We start from the raw sequence: 16,817 nt of genomic DNA, 5'->3' as shown, positions 1-16,817 counted from the left end.
GTGCTGACTTCAGACTTCTTAACACGAGGCCACATGCCTAGAGCCAGGAGATTTCCTTCTTCATCAGCTTTATTGTCAGCTCATCATGATGCATCGACCCTGCAGAGAAATCCGTGATATCTTTCAGGTCTCATATTTGTGCTTCATGGAAAGTGGTCTGTGCACGTCACCTTGGATGACTATCTGTGTCCCTCAGTAATGGAAGGAGATGGAGGTGTAGCCACACATCTGCGTCGGAGCTGACGGGGGCTCCGTCGTCACTCAAGGATGAGAGGGGACGCGAGCAGGCTTTGGATGGGTCAGTGGTGGCCCTTGAAATTCCCATGATCCCCTTGCAAACCTGCCAAGATTAAAAGTGCTGTAGTGTACCATTTTCTCCGTAAAATGCTTGAAATTCTGCAAGTTATTTCAATTATATTGTAAATTTTTCATAAGCCCTTCTCGTGAGTTGATGAAGACAGCCGCTTCTCCCTCTTCTCTAACTTAGAGAACCTCATCGCCAGCACTAGCCGTTGGGGAACCGTTCTTCGTAGGCTTGGAAAAATCACTCTCCCCAGAATATCTGTATTGTGAGGGTGACGTTGTTCCCTGGGCTGCAGAGACTGGACCACGCAGGCTCTTCTTGTCTTCACCCTCCTTCCTGTGTTTGGTATACATTCCTGACTTAGCAACAGGCACCCAGGCGGGCATCATAATGCTGCTGGGTTGTGGGTCCTGTTCGGTGCTGGGTTGTGATCCTGTTCGGTGCTGGGTTGTGGATCCTGTTCGGTGCTGCGGAGGAGTGCAGGGCGGCTTTGGTGGACAGGAAAATCCCACAGAGCGGTTCCACAGACTTGTCCACAGCTACCAAGCCCGTTGCTGGTGGGGCAGCTGGAAGCCAGGTTCACGATTCTCGGCCCCCTGCCGTGTGCCCTTGGCTCTGATGATATGCTCTGCTCTCAGTGTGGCAGGTGTGTCTGTGGAGGGCTATCCACAGTGTCTTACCTGTCCCCACCGTGGTGTCACAGGTATTATCCTCAGCCGGTCCGAAGCAGTTTCACTGTCAGCGTCTGGGCCACTCACAGCTCCTTCGAGCACTGTGGTGTTAAGAGATTGGATAAAAGTTGGTCTTACAGTTTCAGCCTTTTCTTGACTCTGGTGGTGCTGGGAACCCCCTACATGTGTTTTTCTCTCCTGCTGGCTGTAAACTCAGGATGAGGGAGAATGTGAGCGGTCCGAACTTGTTCAATTATTACTGAATCTAGGACCCTAAACAACAGCATGGAAGAAGGAATCTTGCAGCCTAATTATAAACTAAATAATAATAAAGCCAGAGAGCCTAAATGGAGGGGGTGGAATAAAAGAAGGAAATGTACAAGGTTTCATCCCGAGTCAGAATATACTGGATACACCCTTGGCTAGTATAATACCTGACGGGGTGCCAAGAAACCATAGAGTTCTAGATTCCATCATATCCTCTCATTTACTAAAAAGTAGCCGTATTATCTCCTTTTGCCTAGGATTACGGGACAGCCAGTACAGTTCAAATGATCAAATTCCCCTTAAAAATCTTCAGTCTGATGTTATAGAGAAGAAATCTGACTTCACCGAGGTAACATGTTTCTAACTTCTAGACCAGCCAGTAAAATGCAGCCAACTATAAAACGTGATCATGGGCCTACTTATGATGTGTTTGCATTTTATTTAGTTTAGTCAAAACTGAATTAAGGCAGGGGCGCCTGGGTGGCTCCGTCGGTTAAGCGTCCGACTTAAGCTCAGGTCATGATCTCATGGTTCGTGAGTTCGAGCCCCGCGTCGGGCTCTGTGCTGCCAGCTCGGAGCCTGGAGGCTGCTTTGGATTCTATCTCTCTCTCTCTCTCTCTCTGCTCCTCCCCCACTCGCACTCTGTCTCTCTCAAAAATAAATAAATTAATTAAAACATTAAAAAAATTTTAAAGTATGCCATGTCTATTTAATCAGTCTTTTATAATCTTCACCAACAATTGGTAAATTTGCAGTATCATAGGAGAGTACGGTGATTGAATCTCAATTTTAAACCAAAATTTATCTGCTGGAGAGAGAGAGTGAGAGAGAGAGAATGATGTGCAGCATTTTGAAGGTGGAGAAGAGATAATTGGAAATCTAACAAGCTCTAGTACACATCATTATAACTGCAAAAAGCGTCAGGAATCTGAAATAGGGAGAAAATCAGAGGTCATATTTATGAAATGATATGTTTCCGATTCTAGAGAACAAAGCACTCTGTACACAAGGGTTAATGTTACCAATGTATCACAGACCAGGCTCTGGCTAATTGATGGACTCATTCCATCCTTCCCATAATCCTGGGAGGGAGGTATTATTATTATACCCATTTTGCAGATGAGGAAACTAAAGTTCTATAGCTCCAGTAGTTGACTTGCCCTGAATCTCCTACCTCATATGCTGTCTGGCTCCAGGCTTCTGTTCTTCCCTTGCTCTAAAGGGCTGGCCATAAAGGTAGACTCGTTCGAGTTAACACTTTTTTTTTTAATGTTTGTTTATTTTTGAGAGCTAGAGAGAGACAGAGAACGAGCAGGGGAGGGGCAGAGAGAGAGAAAGACACAGAATCGAAGCAGGCTCCAGGCTCCGAGCTGTCAGTACAGAGCCCGACGCGGGGCTCGAACTCACAGACCGCGAGATCATGACCTGAGCCGAAGTCGGACGCTCAACCGACTGAGCCACCCAGGCGCCCCTCCAATTAACACATCTTAAAATATGGACTTTCCTGCCTGAAAGAATCGTCATCCAAAGGGTTCGTTTATAAGGCATCTGTTCTCTTTCATGAGTGGATATTCTGCCATGAACTTTTGTAATTCTAAGAGGTTGTGGAATTATAAGAATCGATGTCTCATGATACATTAAAGTAAGAAGGGTATCTGTGAAAAATATCTTTCCCCCGAAAATGCTTGTCTTTGGTATTATCCTTTGATTTAATTCTGCCTGTAACGAAACTTGACATTTCCTTCAGAGACCCCAAGCCTGAACTCCCACACAATGGAGAAAGGATGCTATTCTGGCTGCTGAGATCTAGTCCTCAATATTGAAAGCCCTTTCTCTGTGGAAGCGTCGAGCTCGCTGTCTGAGGATGTAAAGATGCCTGGCTATAATTAATTTGTTCCCGGAAAGCAAGAGCCGGAACCTCAGGTTGCAGGGAGGGAAATGAGTAGGAGGAACAGTGGATCATTGAGAACCATCCCTGAAAGGAGGTACCCAGTTAAGAAGGGCAAGATAATGATCAAGTCGATTGCTACTCTTTTGAAGGAAGATACCAGCTGAAGATCTTTCCCACCTGATTTTCACACTGAGCTGGCAAATTCCAGCATCTGATGCTAAAATTAATCAGTTTGGTTATCAGTGATATAGATCGTTGGGGCTATGTGGTTGGATCCCTATAACACACACACACACACACACACACACACACACACACACACACACACACACACACGGTCGTTACTGTGACAGAATTCAAGAACTCAGAAATCACACCTTCTAAGCCTCTGCTTTGGAACGATCTGGACCATCTACTTTGATCAGATCAGTAGCGTGACTTTCAAATTTCCCTCCCAACTTTGAGCTTTTAAAGCTCGTCCCCGTGTGTTTGTTATAAGGACGGTGTGCATGACGGAATACTCCCGACGGATGCCCTTCCTTGGTAACTGCCATAAATCTCCGCCTCTCCTCCCGAGCCTGCACAAGATTGATCACTTTCCCTTTCAAAATTCATCGAAGCTGTAGAAATGATATGCAGGCACTTCTTCAACCAAGTGATTATTTAAAAGGAATGAAATATGGAACAGAGTTTTCTTCTTTTAAAAAAACAACGTGTAAATTTTCCTGATAACAAAAGCAATGGCAGCACCATGTAGACACTTAGGAAAATATAGAAATACGTAAGAAAATATTTATATATATTTCGCTCCCTTCTTTTTCCCGTGCAATTTTTTGTTACGTACAACTATAATGCATATCAACTTTTATAGCTCTCTTTTATTACATAACATTCTATCACAGGCAATTTCCCGTGGCATTTAAATTCTTTGTAATCTTTATTTTTAATTTCTACAGAATACGATGCAGTTGTGCCTGCCATGATTTACTTACCCGATCCCCTTTTAAGCAAGACATTTGGATTCCTTCCAGCTTTTCACTGCTGTATATTACACTGTACCAAGTCCTTTGGTTTCTTGCAAGTGCGTGGAAAGACAAAAGTTTCAGGACGGAAATGGAGAAGACTCCATTTCTTCCATTTATCTTAAAACGGCCTTTCCCCACTGCTACATGCCAGAGAGAACTCATATGTTTGAAAACACTCTTACGTCCCTGACGAAACACCACTAGGTTGACAGAGGACTTGGTGGTGATGATTCTGGATCCACCAAATAGGAGTAAGCATGCTTGCGGCTAGCACGGAGGTGACTGCGGAGTGTATCCGTGCAGATACGGGGCCAAAGAATCCATCTGGAGAGCATAGCTGTAGGCTGCAGAGCAACCCTGGAAAAGGGAAGAATTGTCAAGTGGAGGAAAATATAGATTTCAAAGCCACAGGTTGGATTAGATGCTTATCCTTTGGAGAAATAAATTGCTACAAGAATGGAAGCATCCCCATTCTAGCGGTTCAGGATCCGATGTCTCTGACCATCCGCCACTTATCTCTTTCTTCCTTCGGTTTATGAGATGGTGCCTTTCTTAGCAATATGCCTTAAGGCATAAATAGAAAGTTAAAAGCAGTCAGTAAGATGAATAAAACTGGGAAAGCAGTTACCAGCCCTCCAAGATCATGTTTGAAACATTTAAAAGCAATCAATGTCTTAAAGCTGCATTTATGAGAAAGAAAATGTACAGATGCCCGTATTGTGTGAGGATGGTCAGGAAACGGGTGATTTATTGCCAGAGCAAGACGCGATACGCAGCTATTCATTCGACCTTGCTCTGACCTTGAACATTCTACTTTAAATGCAAGATTATTTTCTTTTCAAATCAAATCTTACATCAGTTAATCTTATTTTAGATAAAAGATACCTTTTTTTCCCCAAAGCCGTGTTCAGTTAACCCAATATAAAGGACAGTGGAGTGGCACCCTGGGATAGCTTCACGGGGAAAGCTATTTGAAGTGAAAGAAGGGATTGCTTTTCTGAGAAGTTGCCCTGATTTAAAAGCAGTGGGCCAAGTTAGGAGCATCGACTAGCACCTGTGTGTCCTGTCTTTCTTGGTTTCCCAGCCCCGGAAGAAGATCTGGACACAAAGTGGTGTATTGTAGTCTGTTATGAACCAGATTGTGTCTCCCCCCAGTTCCAAATGCATGTGCCAAAGTCCTAACTCTCAGTGCCTCAGGGTCTGACTGTGTTTGGAGACAGACTCTTTCAGGAGGTAATTTAGGTTCAATGAGGTCATGAGGGTGGGCCTTATCCAATATGATTGATGCCCTTGTAAGAGGAGGATATTTAGGACACTGAAAGGAGAAAATGCAAAGATGTGGTGGGTGGGGGCGGGGGGGAAGAGTCAGAAGGAACCATCCCTGCTGACCCCTTGTCCTCCGACTTCCAGCCTCCAGAACTGGGAGGAAATAATATTTCTGTTGTTGGAGCCACTCAGACTGTGATGCTTTGTTACAGCAGTCCGGGTATTTATTTATTCATTACGTTTTTATTTTATTTTTGAGAGAGGGAGAGACAGAGCGTGAGCAGGGGAGGGGCAAAGAGGGAGGGAGACAGAATCTGAAGCAAGCTCCAGGCTCCACACCGTCAGAGCAGAGCCCGACGGCGGGGCTCGAACTCACAAACTGTGAGACATGACCTGAGCCGAAGTCGGACGTCCACCCGAATGAGCCACCTAGGCACCCCCGACAGCCCGACTTTTTAAGAGGTTGGACCTCAACTTTAATTATTTAATGGATCTTCATGAGAAAATAGGATCTGACAGAGAGAACTTCCCATATGAGTCTAGGATGCATATTAATTGGCAAAGAGTATAGTGTTTCGTTTTTAACGTTTCTCAGTCTATCCAATGGGGCTTTTGTCAAAGCGGAGTGTAAACATCTGAAAAAACACAGTAAGATTTAACCAATAATCGCAGTCCCGACAATTGGATTACCTGCTTGGTGTTATCGCCAGTCTGTTAACGCCATGGGGCCAAGAGGTGTCCTCAGCCTGGCAGGTAGTAGATGATCAGTAGATATTTCTGATGAGTTAATAAAGGGTTCGATCGCGACCCTATGTTATAATGACAGACTTTACATCTAAAAAGGTTTCATTCATTCTACATTCCCATTGACAGCACTGCAGTATACTGGGTACGTAACGGGTTCTTTCCGTTTATGTAATTCCAATAAATGCAAATGCCTTCCTCATAAATACCCCCATGCCCCCTCATTCTTCCATAGGTTTGAGTACCTTAGGTATCCTCTGATTTCTGCTAAATCACAGAAAAAGTCATACCCTGGAGTTAGAGAACATGTTCGTATTTTCAGGTGTATACTTTCACATCTGTCATTGTTTTTGATGTCCCAAACTTCCCGGTAAGGTAGAGAAGGCAAACAGACTTTTGTTTGGACTGGACTTCTGTTAGCATTTCTCCCTCAGGAACAGCGGTATGTCAGGCATCGCTCTGACATACCGAGCGATGCCCCAGCTTCAGAATTAAGTTCAAATTCACACCAGTCGTTGTTGTTCTTCCTTCGTCCGTTTGCATTTGGTGGACCCAGAGTCGCAGTTGTGTCTGCCGGGCCCGAGGTAACGAGATGGCGGCTGGTTCTATCCCATCCTCCTGGGCTTCTAGGACCTCCTACAGTGGCACCTGCCACCCCCAGGGTAGCCCCAGGGTGTCCCTCCAGTGTGTGCTCAGGATGGGCCCCAGGAGGTCTGAGTCCTGGCCTGGCATTCCTTTCACCATATGTGTGGTTAAAAACATAGCTTCTGGGGGCACGTGGGTGGCTCAGTGGGTTAAGCATCCAACTCTGGATTTCAGCTCAGGTCATGATCTCCCAGTTTGTGAGATTGAGCCCTGAGTTCAGCTTTGTACTGACAGTGAGGAGCCTGCTTGGGATTCTCTCTCTCTCTCTCTCTCTCTCTCTCTCTCTCTCTCTCTCCTCTCTCTCTCTCTCTCTCTCTCTCTCTCCCCCCCCCCTGCTCTTAAAAAAATAAGTAAATAGGGGCAACTGGGTGGCTCAGTCGGTGGAGTGTCCAACTTCGGCTCAGCTCATGGTCTTGCAGTTCAGGAGTTCGAGCCCCATGTCGGGCTCTGTGCTAACAAATAGCTCAGAGCCTGGAGCCTGCTTCGGATTCTGTCTCCCTCTCTCTCTCTCTCCCCCTCTCCCCTGCTCATGCTCTGTCTCTCTCTCAAAAATAAATAAGTGTTAAAAAAGTTTTTAAAAAATAAGTAAATAGCTTTAAAACAAACAAAAAAATACATAGCTTCTGGGTCTTACCCCAGAGATCCTGATTCACCTATGTCTAGAGAGGGGGAGGGAAGGGTCCAGAAGTCTGCATTTTTATAAAAAAATGTTTTATGTTTTATTTTTTATGTTTGAGAGAGAGAGAGAGAGAGAGACAGAGAGCGAGTAGGGGAGGGGCAGAGAGACAGAGACAGAATCTGAAGCAGGCTCCAGGCTCTGAGCGGTCAGCACAGAGCCCGAATGGGGCTCAAACTCACAAACCATGAGATCATGACCTGAGCCGAAGTCAGATGCTTAACCGACTAAGCCACCCAGGTGCCCCCAGAAGTCTGCATTTTTAAAATCCCCCCCCACCCATCAATACCAGGTGTTTTTTATGCAAGTGGTTACTGGCCCAAACTTTGGGAGACATTGCAATAAAGTCTAAAATCAGACCAATACAGCACGCTTTCCAAGTTGAGTATTTGGTTTTTTTCCTCCAGAGACTGTTGTCAGAGGAATTCCTAGTAGGGATGATTATACCCTGGGTGGGGTGCACAGGCTCAATTATTATCAGAACTAAGTGTCAAGTGGGAGGGGCTTCGTACCGTGTCAAACCGCATGCAGTAGGCACCAGGGGCCTTGCAATTTTCTTGTATGCAAACTACAGCCATGGAGGGGGCGCCGTTGGAAGCAGAGACAGAGGGGTCGTAGAAGCATCTGGCAGTGGTTCTCAGCATCCCCTGCCTGCTGGAATCACACTGGAAACTTCAAGAACGCTGATGCCTGGGCCCCACCCCCAGGGATTCTGACGTCATGGTGCGGGGATGCGGCCTGCGCTTGAGGGTTTTTACAAGCTCCCGGGTTGTTGTGGGCAATGTGGGCTGAGAAGCGCTGAGGACGAGGCCGCAGGCAGAGCTCCCATTAGCCATCTGGGAAAAGGTAGCCGTGATATTTTGATTTTTAGGGAACCGAAGTAAATTTTAAGGTGGCTCTGTGTGTTTGTCACCTGTCTCGTGTGGTCTTTTGAATTTCCATCTTCCCATGTATCTTTCACATCGAATCATGGGTAAGGTGCTAGAGATTGCCCTGGGAAACAGGAAAAACAAAAGAAAAAAACCAAGAAAGAGAAGCGGACCGTCTTCCCGCGTGGAACAGTAAGAATGCAATGAGCCCGGGGTGCTAAGATCACACGTGCTGGGCCCCTCGTCAGAAGTCCGGGTGGAGGAAAGCATTACATTAGTTGCATAAATGAGTGTTAATCCTGCTCTGAAGAAAAGGAAGTTTTGTGCTTTCTTATCACATCGTAGGGAAAGAGAAACATTTTCTGTCATCAAACACAAGGGCTTCCCATCCTTGAAAAGCCTGGCAGTCTCACGGTCTGTTCGTGTTTTTCTTTTTTGTTCTTTAAATGTGTATTCTGAGGGGGGGAGGGGCAGAGAGAGAGGGAGGGAGAGAATCCCAAGGAGGCTCCCCGCGGTCAGCACAGAGGCCGACACGGGGCTCGAACTCACGAACCGGGAGGTCATGACCTGAGCCCAAGCCGAGGCTTAGCCCACCGAACCGCCCAGGTACCCCTCTGTTCGTGTTTTTCAAAGCGTGCTTCCCGGATCAATTACCCAGGCTCATGGGGGTGTTGGTTAAGCCGCAGATGCCTGGGCCCCGCCCACAGACCCGCACCGTCCGAACCTCCAGAGCCTGGGGAACGTGCAGTTGTAACAGGCCAGGTGATTCTCAGGCCCCTCGGAGCTTGGAAATTGCCGCCTACCTGCTGAGCACCAATTAAGCCTCCAGGCTCCGCACGCGGTGGGAATTGAGTCGTTACCGTATTATTTGGGGTCCTGTGCAGTTCCAGGCAAGGGTTCGTTCTAATCGTGTGGGATAACGAGCATCAAAATGGGGGCCCGTGACCCTGCAGGCAGTCGCCCACGTAGCTTTCTGCAATGGTTTACGCATACGCATGTTGAAAACAAAACCGGGACGGGAGAGCTTCCTCCGCCTGGTGTTGACCTGGTCAGATGCTTTCTTAAAAATCTCAGCGTGTCGTTTTGGACGTAGATCTGCTGGTAAGGAAGCATGGAACACCTTGATCCCTCTACCGGACAGAAACCGTGCCTGGGCACTGACATGCCCCTGGGCACTGACATGCGGCAAAGCTCCACCTGTCTGGTTCAGTGTCCCTCCCCTTGCTGATAAGTGATTATCACGGTCGCTGTGTTAGTCTAGGTAACTGTCCAGCTTGGGTGTCTGATTTCTCTTGTTCTGCTGTCTGGGATTTGACCCCCATGATGGCATGCATGGGGAACCACTGAAATGCAGTCTACGCTAGTAAAGGCGGAAGATTGTGTTAGGGGGTTAGGGACCCAGGCAGGGAGAGGGCTCCCCGTGGAGGAGGGAGGACTCCTCTCTCTCACATACCGGTGCCCCCAAGTCCCAGCCCTGCTCTAGAACTGGGTCCTGCCTCCCCCATGAGGCTGTGAGCCTCTATTCAGGTGCTCCTGGGCCTGGTGGAGGCAATTATTGAAATTCGAGGATACCCAGGGACACAAACATGGTTAGGTACCCAGCAGAGAAAACCCATTCCCCAGTCAGAAGAATGATTTCCAGAGGGTATAACCATTTCATAAACGGATCTGGGTGTTCTGCCTTCCTGAGCACGCAGAGGTGGTGTCAGGTGTGTGGGGCAGATGGCCTTGGACGAGAACACGGTTCCGGACGTCCTCTTGGGCCTTGAAAGAGAGTGCGCTGCCTGCGTTACAATGGACTGCTTGAATAATTGCCGTCTTTTCCCATTTGCAGGAGACTCTGGCATCGCAAAACCCAAAAATGATTTCCTCCGTAGTCATTTCACAGCTGATTGACGAGAATAAATCAAAGGCAAACCGGGCGGCGCTGCCCGCGCCCTGCGCGCCCGCTCTGCACGCACGTCCCGCGAAGCCATCTCGGGCGACCCGCAGCGGGGTCTCCATCAGCCGGGCGTTCGCCCTCCTTCCCGGCAAGCGGGCCATCCAGACACCTGCGCGGAAGCCGGGACCTGACCCCGAGCTGCCGTCCAATGAGGAGAAGCCGTGCAGCGGCCCCCAAAGGGGCTTTGCGTCCATCACCATCACGGCCAGGCGCGTGGGCCCCCCAGCCAGCGCCCTGGCGTGGGAGGCCGTGGGGGACCCTCTGTGCACCAAGTGCACGGCCCAGGGCGCTCTGCTCGGGGACCCCTCTGCTCCGGCCGGGGGTACCTATCCCCGCCCGCACCATGGACCATTCGCTTGCACGGAGTTCTCCAGAAACTGCTCTGTGTTGATGCTGAAGCTTCCCGAGACCCATCTCCGGCCGTGCGGGGGTCACGAGTGCTGGGTCACCAATGTGGACAACCGAGAGAACGGTTTTCCTCCAGGGGCCCCGCGGTCGGGAAAGAGGCCGCTGGTGTTCAGCTCCTGCATCCATCTCAGGGTGTCTCAGCAGTGTCCGAATTCCATTTACTATCTAGACCGGTCCCTCTCTGTCCCCATCGAGCAACCTCAACTTGCTGGCCCTAAAATGCACAGGTCGGTCCTGTCGCTCCACCTAAATTGTAGTTCACACAGATTGACACCAGATGGAGTTGATGGCACAGAGAACGGAGGGCCAATGAGCAGAGCCTTGAAGCCGGAGCTCACGGAGGGGAACCAGACCCTCCTAGGCCCCCGCTGGAACCCAGGTTTGCACAAAAGTCTCTTGAAGGAGAACCCGTTGCCGGAGCAGGTGCATTCGCGGCCCAGCGCCTGTCCCTGGAGTGGCTCACCTCTGTTGGAAAATACAGCCTTCTCGGAGGTGGGAGCCAACCAGGTCACTGGAAGAAAAGGGAAAGAGGATTGCGCAGCTCGACACGCCGGTGATGGTGCCAACCAGCTGTCCATTCACATTCCTGGCTGGAGCTACACAGCAGGTGAGGGACGCTCCCCTCCTCGGGAGGTGGGGCCGCCAAGGACAGGTCCCCATCCGTCGGGTAATCTATGCAAGTGCCCTGCCAAGGTGGATAGTGAGTTTCTTCTACATAACTTATTCCAAAAAGCGGTTCTCAGGAGCATTGCTTTGTCTGCTCGGCTCTCAACTGGCGATTGATGGCTCGGTGTTGATGTCCTCCTTAGATATGCACAGATACTTTTCTAGATTGTAAGAGACCTTCCCTCAGAGTTTTGTTTCCAATGGTAGCGCCACACCCTGCCATGTAACGAGCAGGAGGCGATAGCCCCCAAATGAAGTTAATTTAGGTCCACGATGTTCCAAAACAGGGTGAAGAGGGCAAAGTGCTGTCTACTCCCCGAGGCTCTTGTCTCTGGTCTGAACATCTGAGGGTTTGGAGGCGTCTAGAGGGCTGTACTTCTTGTCTTTCAATCAGATAGTTGGTATTTATGGATTGGTCTTAGAATTCTTGTGTGTGTGGGGGGGGGTGAGGGGGAGATTAGTAATTCTGGGACATTTTCAAAAAGAAGCACACTGGGGATTCTACCTGCGAAACAGCAAAAACCGCAGTTTTCTGCTTCCTTGGTTGTGTTTTCTGGGGCAACTCGGCTAGAATTTGTTGCTATTTCTGCCACTGCAAAGGCCAGGGAGAATTCCCAAGGACAGCCGCCCTGGGTACCTTTCACCTCTCTCAGGAGGTCAGGGAAGAGGAGAGCAGGTCCTAGCCCCAGGCCAGATTTCGTTCTCTGTACAAACTTCCAATTTTCAGTTTTGCTTTTTGCGAGCGACTCTGATTTATGAATTAGTGACTTTCCACTTGGGGAAAATATTTAAAGATAATAGTAGTAAAATTGGAAATGCAGCATACGCACCATAATTTTATAGTGTAATTTTTGTCCATTAAGGCTTTATTAATTAATAAAAATGGCTGTAAAACACTTTAAGCAATAATGCGCGTAGAAATGGTAAATGATGTAATTAATTTTAACAAGAGTGTATATATTGAATGCTCAGAGATTTTTAAGGCAATTTGACATGGCTTTCAGGTTGATTAGACCATTGAAATGCCTCTGAGTCTGACAGGCTGACTGCAAAAAGTAAATGTAAGCCTGTCTCAGTGTTGCAAAACTGGGCCTCGATTTAGTGTTTTAAGAAATTGTTCAAGTCAACCACTTCCTTTTCCTTGTTGATACAGATTACTGGAAATGTACAATCCACATTGTTACATGCCTGCCACCCCCACGCCAGAGCATATCCGGGTGTTGAGGTTGTGTCTCTTGTGTCTCATGGTGTGAAATAATCATTCGGATTTACGGCACCTTCGCGAAAGGGTCTTTAAAGATCACTAGAGCGAGGTCTCAAACATTGATTTCAGAATAGAGGAGCATGAACAGAGAAAATCCACCCCCCACCCCAACTTATTTTTGGCTTTGGTGCAGAGAAGATATTTGATTTTGACTTTGTGGAATGGCTGCTCGTGTAACTGATGTTCTTAGGCCAACAGTATGAACGAATTCTACTTCCGGTGGGCCGACTTCCCTCAGAACAACTCCATATCCCAGAGAGTCCACATGCAGGATTTGAGTGGCTCTGAATCGCGTGGTCTCATTGGATCATTTGAGGAAAGATCTTCACGGAGGCCAGATCACCTTTTTTAGAGTTACCGATCTCGTATTTTCTAGCGCAGGGAATGTAGACAAGCCGCCCTGGCTCTCCGAGCCTGTTTCTGCGTCTGGGGAGCTAGAGAAGAGGGGCATTTGGTGTTCTGGAAGGTCCCCTCTAGCTTGGAAAAAAACCCTCTGCTCTATTTTCCTGAGGTGAAATCTGTGAGTGAGAGTGTCCTTGTGACTCTGGATCCCTCAGTCATCAAGCTCAAAGCCACAGAACCTTGAGCTCGCCATTCTGGGCACACGCCTCAGACGTGTACATAGGCACACGCATTCATTCACACACACGACCCGCCCCGTACTTTCATACTTTCGCACTCAGAACCTAGTTTGCGATGGAGCGTATGCCTTCCCAGGTGCCAAGAATGTGCTTCTTGTCCAGGCTTTTGAAGTTTTGCCTGAGATTTATAAGCACGACTCATGGGCTGTAACCATCACAGTCTGTCGTGTGCTAAGCTACCCAGCACTTTGAGGGGGAGCTCACCGACCTTCGTCTTGACAGAGCTTTTCGAGCCTTATGGCAAGTGTTTTCTGACAGGGGCAATGCTCATTAAAACTCTGAGGAGCTGTTTGTATTTCCTGTCCCCAACTGGGATCTTGTCCGGGGCGTTCTCGACGGCCCCCTGTGGCTCCACTTGCCGTGAGCGGTCTTCATGTTTTCATAGTTACTGAATCTGATTCTTTTTATCTGAAGGATCCCCAAATCCCAGGTGAGCAGCGTCCTCTCGAGCCGCCTTAGTGACATTCAGCCTCAAGGGAGGCACGGCCTGGGAGATTCCGCAAACAGAAGCAAGGCGGCTTCGGTTCCAGTGGTTAGGTCATCAGACAGGAAGTGCTCCAAATTGTATTCTAGAATGAGCCTCCCGGACGCACCCAGAAAGACGGCCAAGATGAGAGAAACTGTGAGACTTGCAGACATTTGATACGGTACAGATAGGCCATGTCTACTGGGGCATCACGTTCTAACAGACAGAGGGGGACCTGTTCTCTTTCTAGCGGCTGGGGGCTTAGGAATGGGTTCCTGCTTTGCCTCTCTCCTCAGTCCCTGTGGGTTTATTCCCTGTATCTCTGCTGTCGGGGCGTCTCCTGCCGGCACCCGCTAGATGGACGTGGCACAGCTCCCTGACCCGCCGTAAGGAAGGCTTCACTGCCACCAGCAGGCCATCCTACCAACAACCACGGCAGGTACCACGCAGATCCTGGGTGCCAGGCCCTGGCCGACATCCGTCGTGGAATCTTTCAAACCATTCTGTAAAGACAGTATCACTTTCCCTGTCGCTATCCCTGTTAGGTAGGACCAATGAGTCTTGAAAATAAAATGATAGGCCCAAGTCCACGTGGCCATGAAATGTCAGAGCCGAGAACAGTCCTGGGTACTTGGCTCCCCCCCTCCCCCGCACCCTCCCAGCAGCAGCCCGAGGCAGAGGAGTCGGATGGGTGGGGAACCCTCTCAGTGGCAGTCGCCATCTTCCGTTGTCACCGCGAAGGGGATGTTTGAAGACCACTCACGGACACACAGAGTAGTAGTATCTGGTGGCCAGAACCTAACAGGAGAGGGGGCTACGCAGTTAATTTCTAATCAAATGTAATAAACTACGTCATTTGGTACAGTGAAAATTTATTGGCTCAGAAGTCCTTCCCAGCCTGAAACCCCCTTCCTTGTGGTGTTCCTTGGGGTCTACAGTGCCAATCTGAGTAGTTGTCTCTTTGCCGGGTGTTGCCTGCGTGAAACAGGATTGACTTTGATCCATAACTCATTGCCGGTTTCATTTTGCAATTTGTGGCCTAGATCTGAAGCTTTCCCCTGTTCCCAAGACATCCGTCGAAGTCTGTTAGATGTTCTTGGAGAAGAGACTTACGAAGGTCCTTTTCTTCACGTGTCCCAAAGGTTGATGCTCTGTGGTGGAGTTTCCGTCTCAGGGTGCCCCAGTCCGTGCTCAGGCTGCTGGTGGCCTTGGTCTGAGACGTCTCCAGTGTTTCTCGGCATCACTGGTGATCAAAGGTATGAATGTCTGGAGGGATTCACTGGAGAGAAGCGACCGGATCCCTGCCGGGTCACAGGGTGAGAGCTGTGTCTCCCACCGTTCTGTTGCTGTAATCTAACACGTGGGTAGTGAGTGGGGTTTAGGGCATGACGAAAGCTCTTCCGTCACTCAGGGAAAATGACAGGCTGTATGCCGATAGGCCAGACCTGCCAGAGAAATCTGCATCAGGCTCAGCTCCTTCAGTCCCGTGAGCACCGCTTCCTCGAGGGGCCAGAAGACATTTGAGGAGGCCTTATTTTAATGATCTAGAGCTGGGGTCTACAAACTTTTTTTGGCAAAGGACCAGATGGTCTCCACAGCAGCTACTCAGCTCTGCTGTTGTAGATCAGAAGCAGCCACAGACAAGGCATGCATACACGAGCGTGGCCGTGTCCTCATAAAACTTTATTTACCAAAACAGGCAGTGGACCAGATTGGGCCCTACTGGCTGCCATTTGCTGACGCTGAGTCACTCATCCTCCCAAACAGACTTCACCCTGGTTGCCAGTCTTGCGTGTTGGATCCTTGGGAGACCCAACTCCGAGATGGAGATTGGTGGACATTCATTAGGGAGTGGTCTTGGCATCCGCAGACGGGAAGGGAAAAAAGCAGGAATGGGCAGAGGGAGAAGTCACTCTGCGGTGCAGTTGTAATGAAGGCCTTAGGGAACTCTGAATTTGGGATGGCCCATCATAGCTATTCCTAGTCGAGGCAAGGGGGCTGTGCCTTTATTCCCCTTGGGGAGGGGATGTGACTGTAGGCGAGGCAACTCTGTACCCGCCAACTGCTACAGTCGTGCTGGACTCCCAGCAGCCGGGGTGGGTGGAGGGCATCACAGTGCATGTCGCTCAATCTCCCTTGCCCCTCTGTGACCTCATACTCCTCCAGAACAACTCGGGGATCTCCCACAGCTGGCCCGGGGGCAGTGAGGTGGGGACGTAGGCTTGGGCGTGGCCCTCAGCCCCTGTCCAAAGAGGACCGGGGAGAACTCGTTTCCCCCCACCCTTGACGTCTACTCATTCAGCAGATGCAGGCTGGGCACTGCGGGTGTGGGAACGGCACCTTGAACCAGGCGGCGGTGGTGGGTGTGCTGAGAGCTGGTCAGGGGTGGGGCTGTTTGGGAGGAAGAGCCCACAGGGTGGCTGATGGTCAGGTGCGCTGGTGGTATTGCCGTGACCGGAAGTGCCTGCCCAGCCCTCTGCGGTCTCCAGAGGCTTCCTCCGCCATCTGGATGGGAAGTTTGTCTCCCAGTGGCTGGCCCACATATCTACTGTGACCGCACACTCTCGTGCTGAAGGAATGTGGTTGAGGACCATGTGAACAGTCTTCGGACCATGTCTTCTTACATTTTGTGAAGCTATAAAAGAAGAATCGGGTGGAATGAGCTTTTGTGTGTGTGTGTGTGTTTTTTAAGTTTATTCATTTATTATTCCTGAGAGAGAGAGAGCACAAGCGGGGAAGGGGCAGAGAGAGAAGGGGACACAGAGTCTGGAGCAGGCTCCAGGCTCTGAGCTGTCGGCACGGAGCCCGACGTGGGGCGTGAACCCGTGAACCGTAAGATCATGACGTGAGCCTGAGTCGGACGCTCAACCCACTGAGCCACCCCGGAGCCCCTTGTGTTTTGTTTTATGGTTAACAGTGAACTAAGGCAGCAGGTGATCGAGTCAGCTGGCGAATGAGCAGCTAAACTGGGACCTGTGGTATCTAGCAGCAGATGGAGAGAAGGAACTAGCAAACTGCGGCCAGGGGAGGGGTGGGGGGCAAACTCAAACCTCCGCCTGTGTCTGCAAATCA

At 49.4% G+C, this 16,817-nt stretch overlaps 1 protein-coding gene across 11 annotated transcripts in view; it reads left to right on the top strand.

Moving 5' to 3' along the window:
* Nucleotides 1–16,817, top strand: part of CUNH10orf90 (chromosome unknown C10orf90 homolog) — a 217,122-nt gene that overhangs the window by 140,547 nt on the left and 59,758 nt on the right. For 8 of the 11 annotated variants that reach the window (XM_053910031.1, XM_053910032.1, XM_019424621.2 and 5 more), the window contains one exon: nucleotides 10,193–11,315. In XM_053910031.1, the coding sequence (XP_053766006.1) occupies nucleotides 10,193–11,315 (1,123 nt within the window). Of the gene's footprint in view, nucleotides 1–1,499; nucleotides 1,592–10,192; nucleotides 11,316–16,817 lie in introns of all 11 variants that reach the window. The other 3 variants (XM_053910036.1, XM_053910035.1, XM_053910034.1) reach the window with 1 other exon arrangement.

The sequence above is a fragment of the Panthera pardus genome, unplaced genomic scaffold (genome assembly GCF_024362965.1).
Source record: "Panthera pardus isolate Hobbes unplaced genomic scaffold, ASM2436296v1 HiC_scaffold_22, whole genome shotgun sequence".
Taxonomy (NCBI): Eukaryota; Metazoa; Chordata; class Mammalia; order Carnivora; family Felidae; genus Panthera; species Panthera pardus.
Note: the sequence above shows the minus strand (reverse complement) of the source record. Positions and strands in the feature narration are given on the sequence as shown.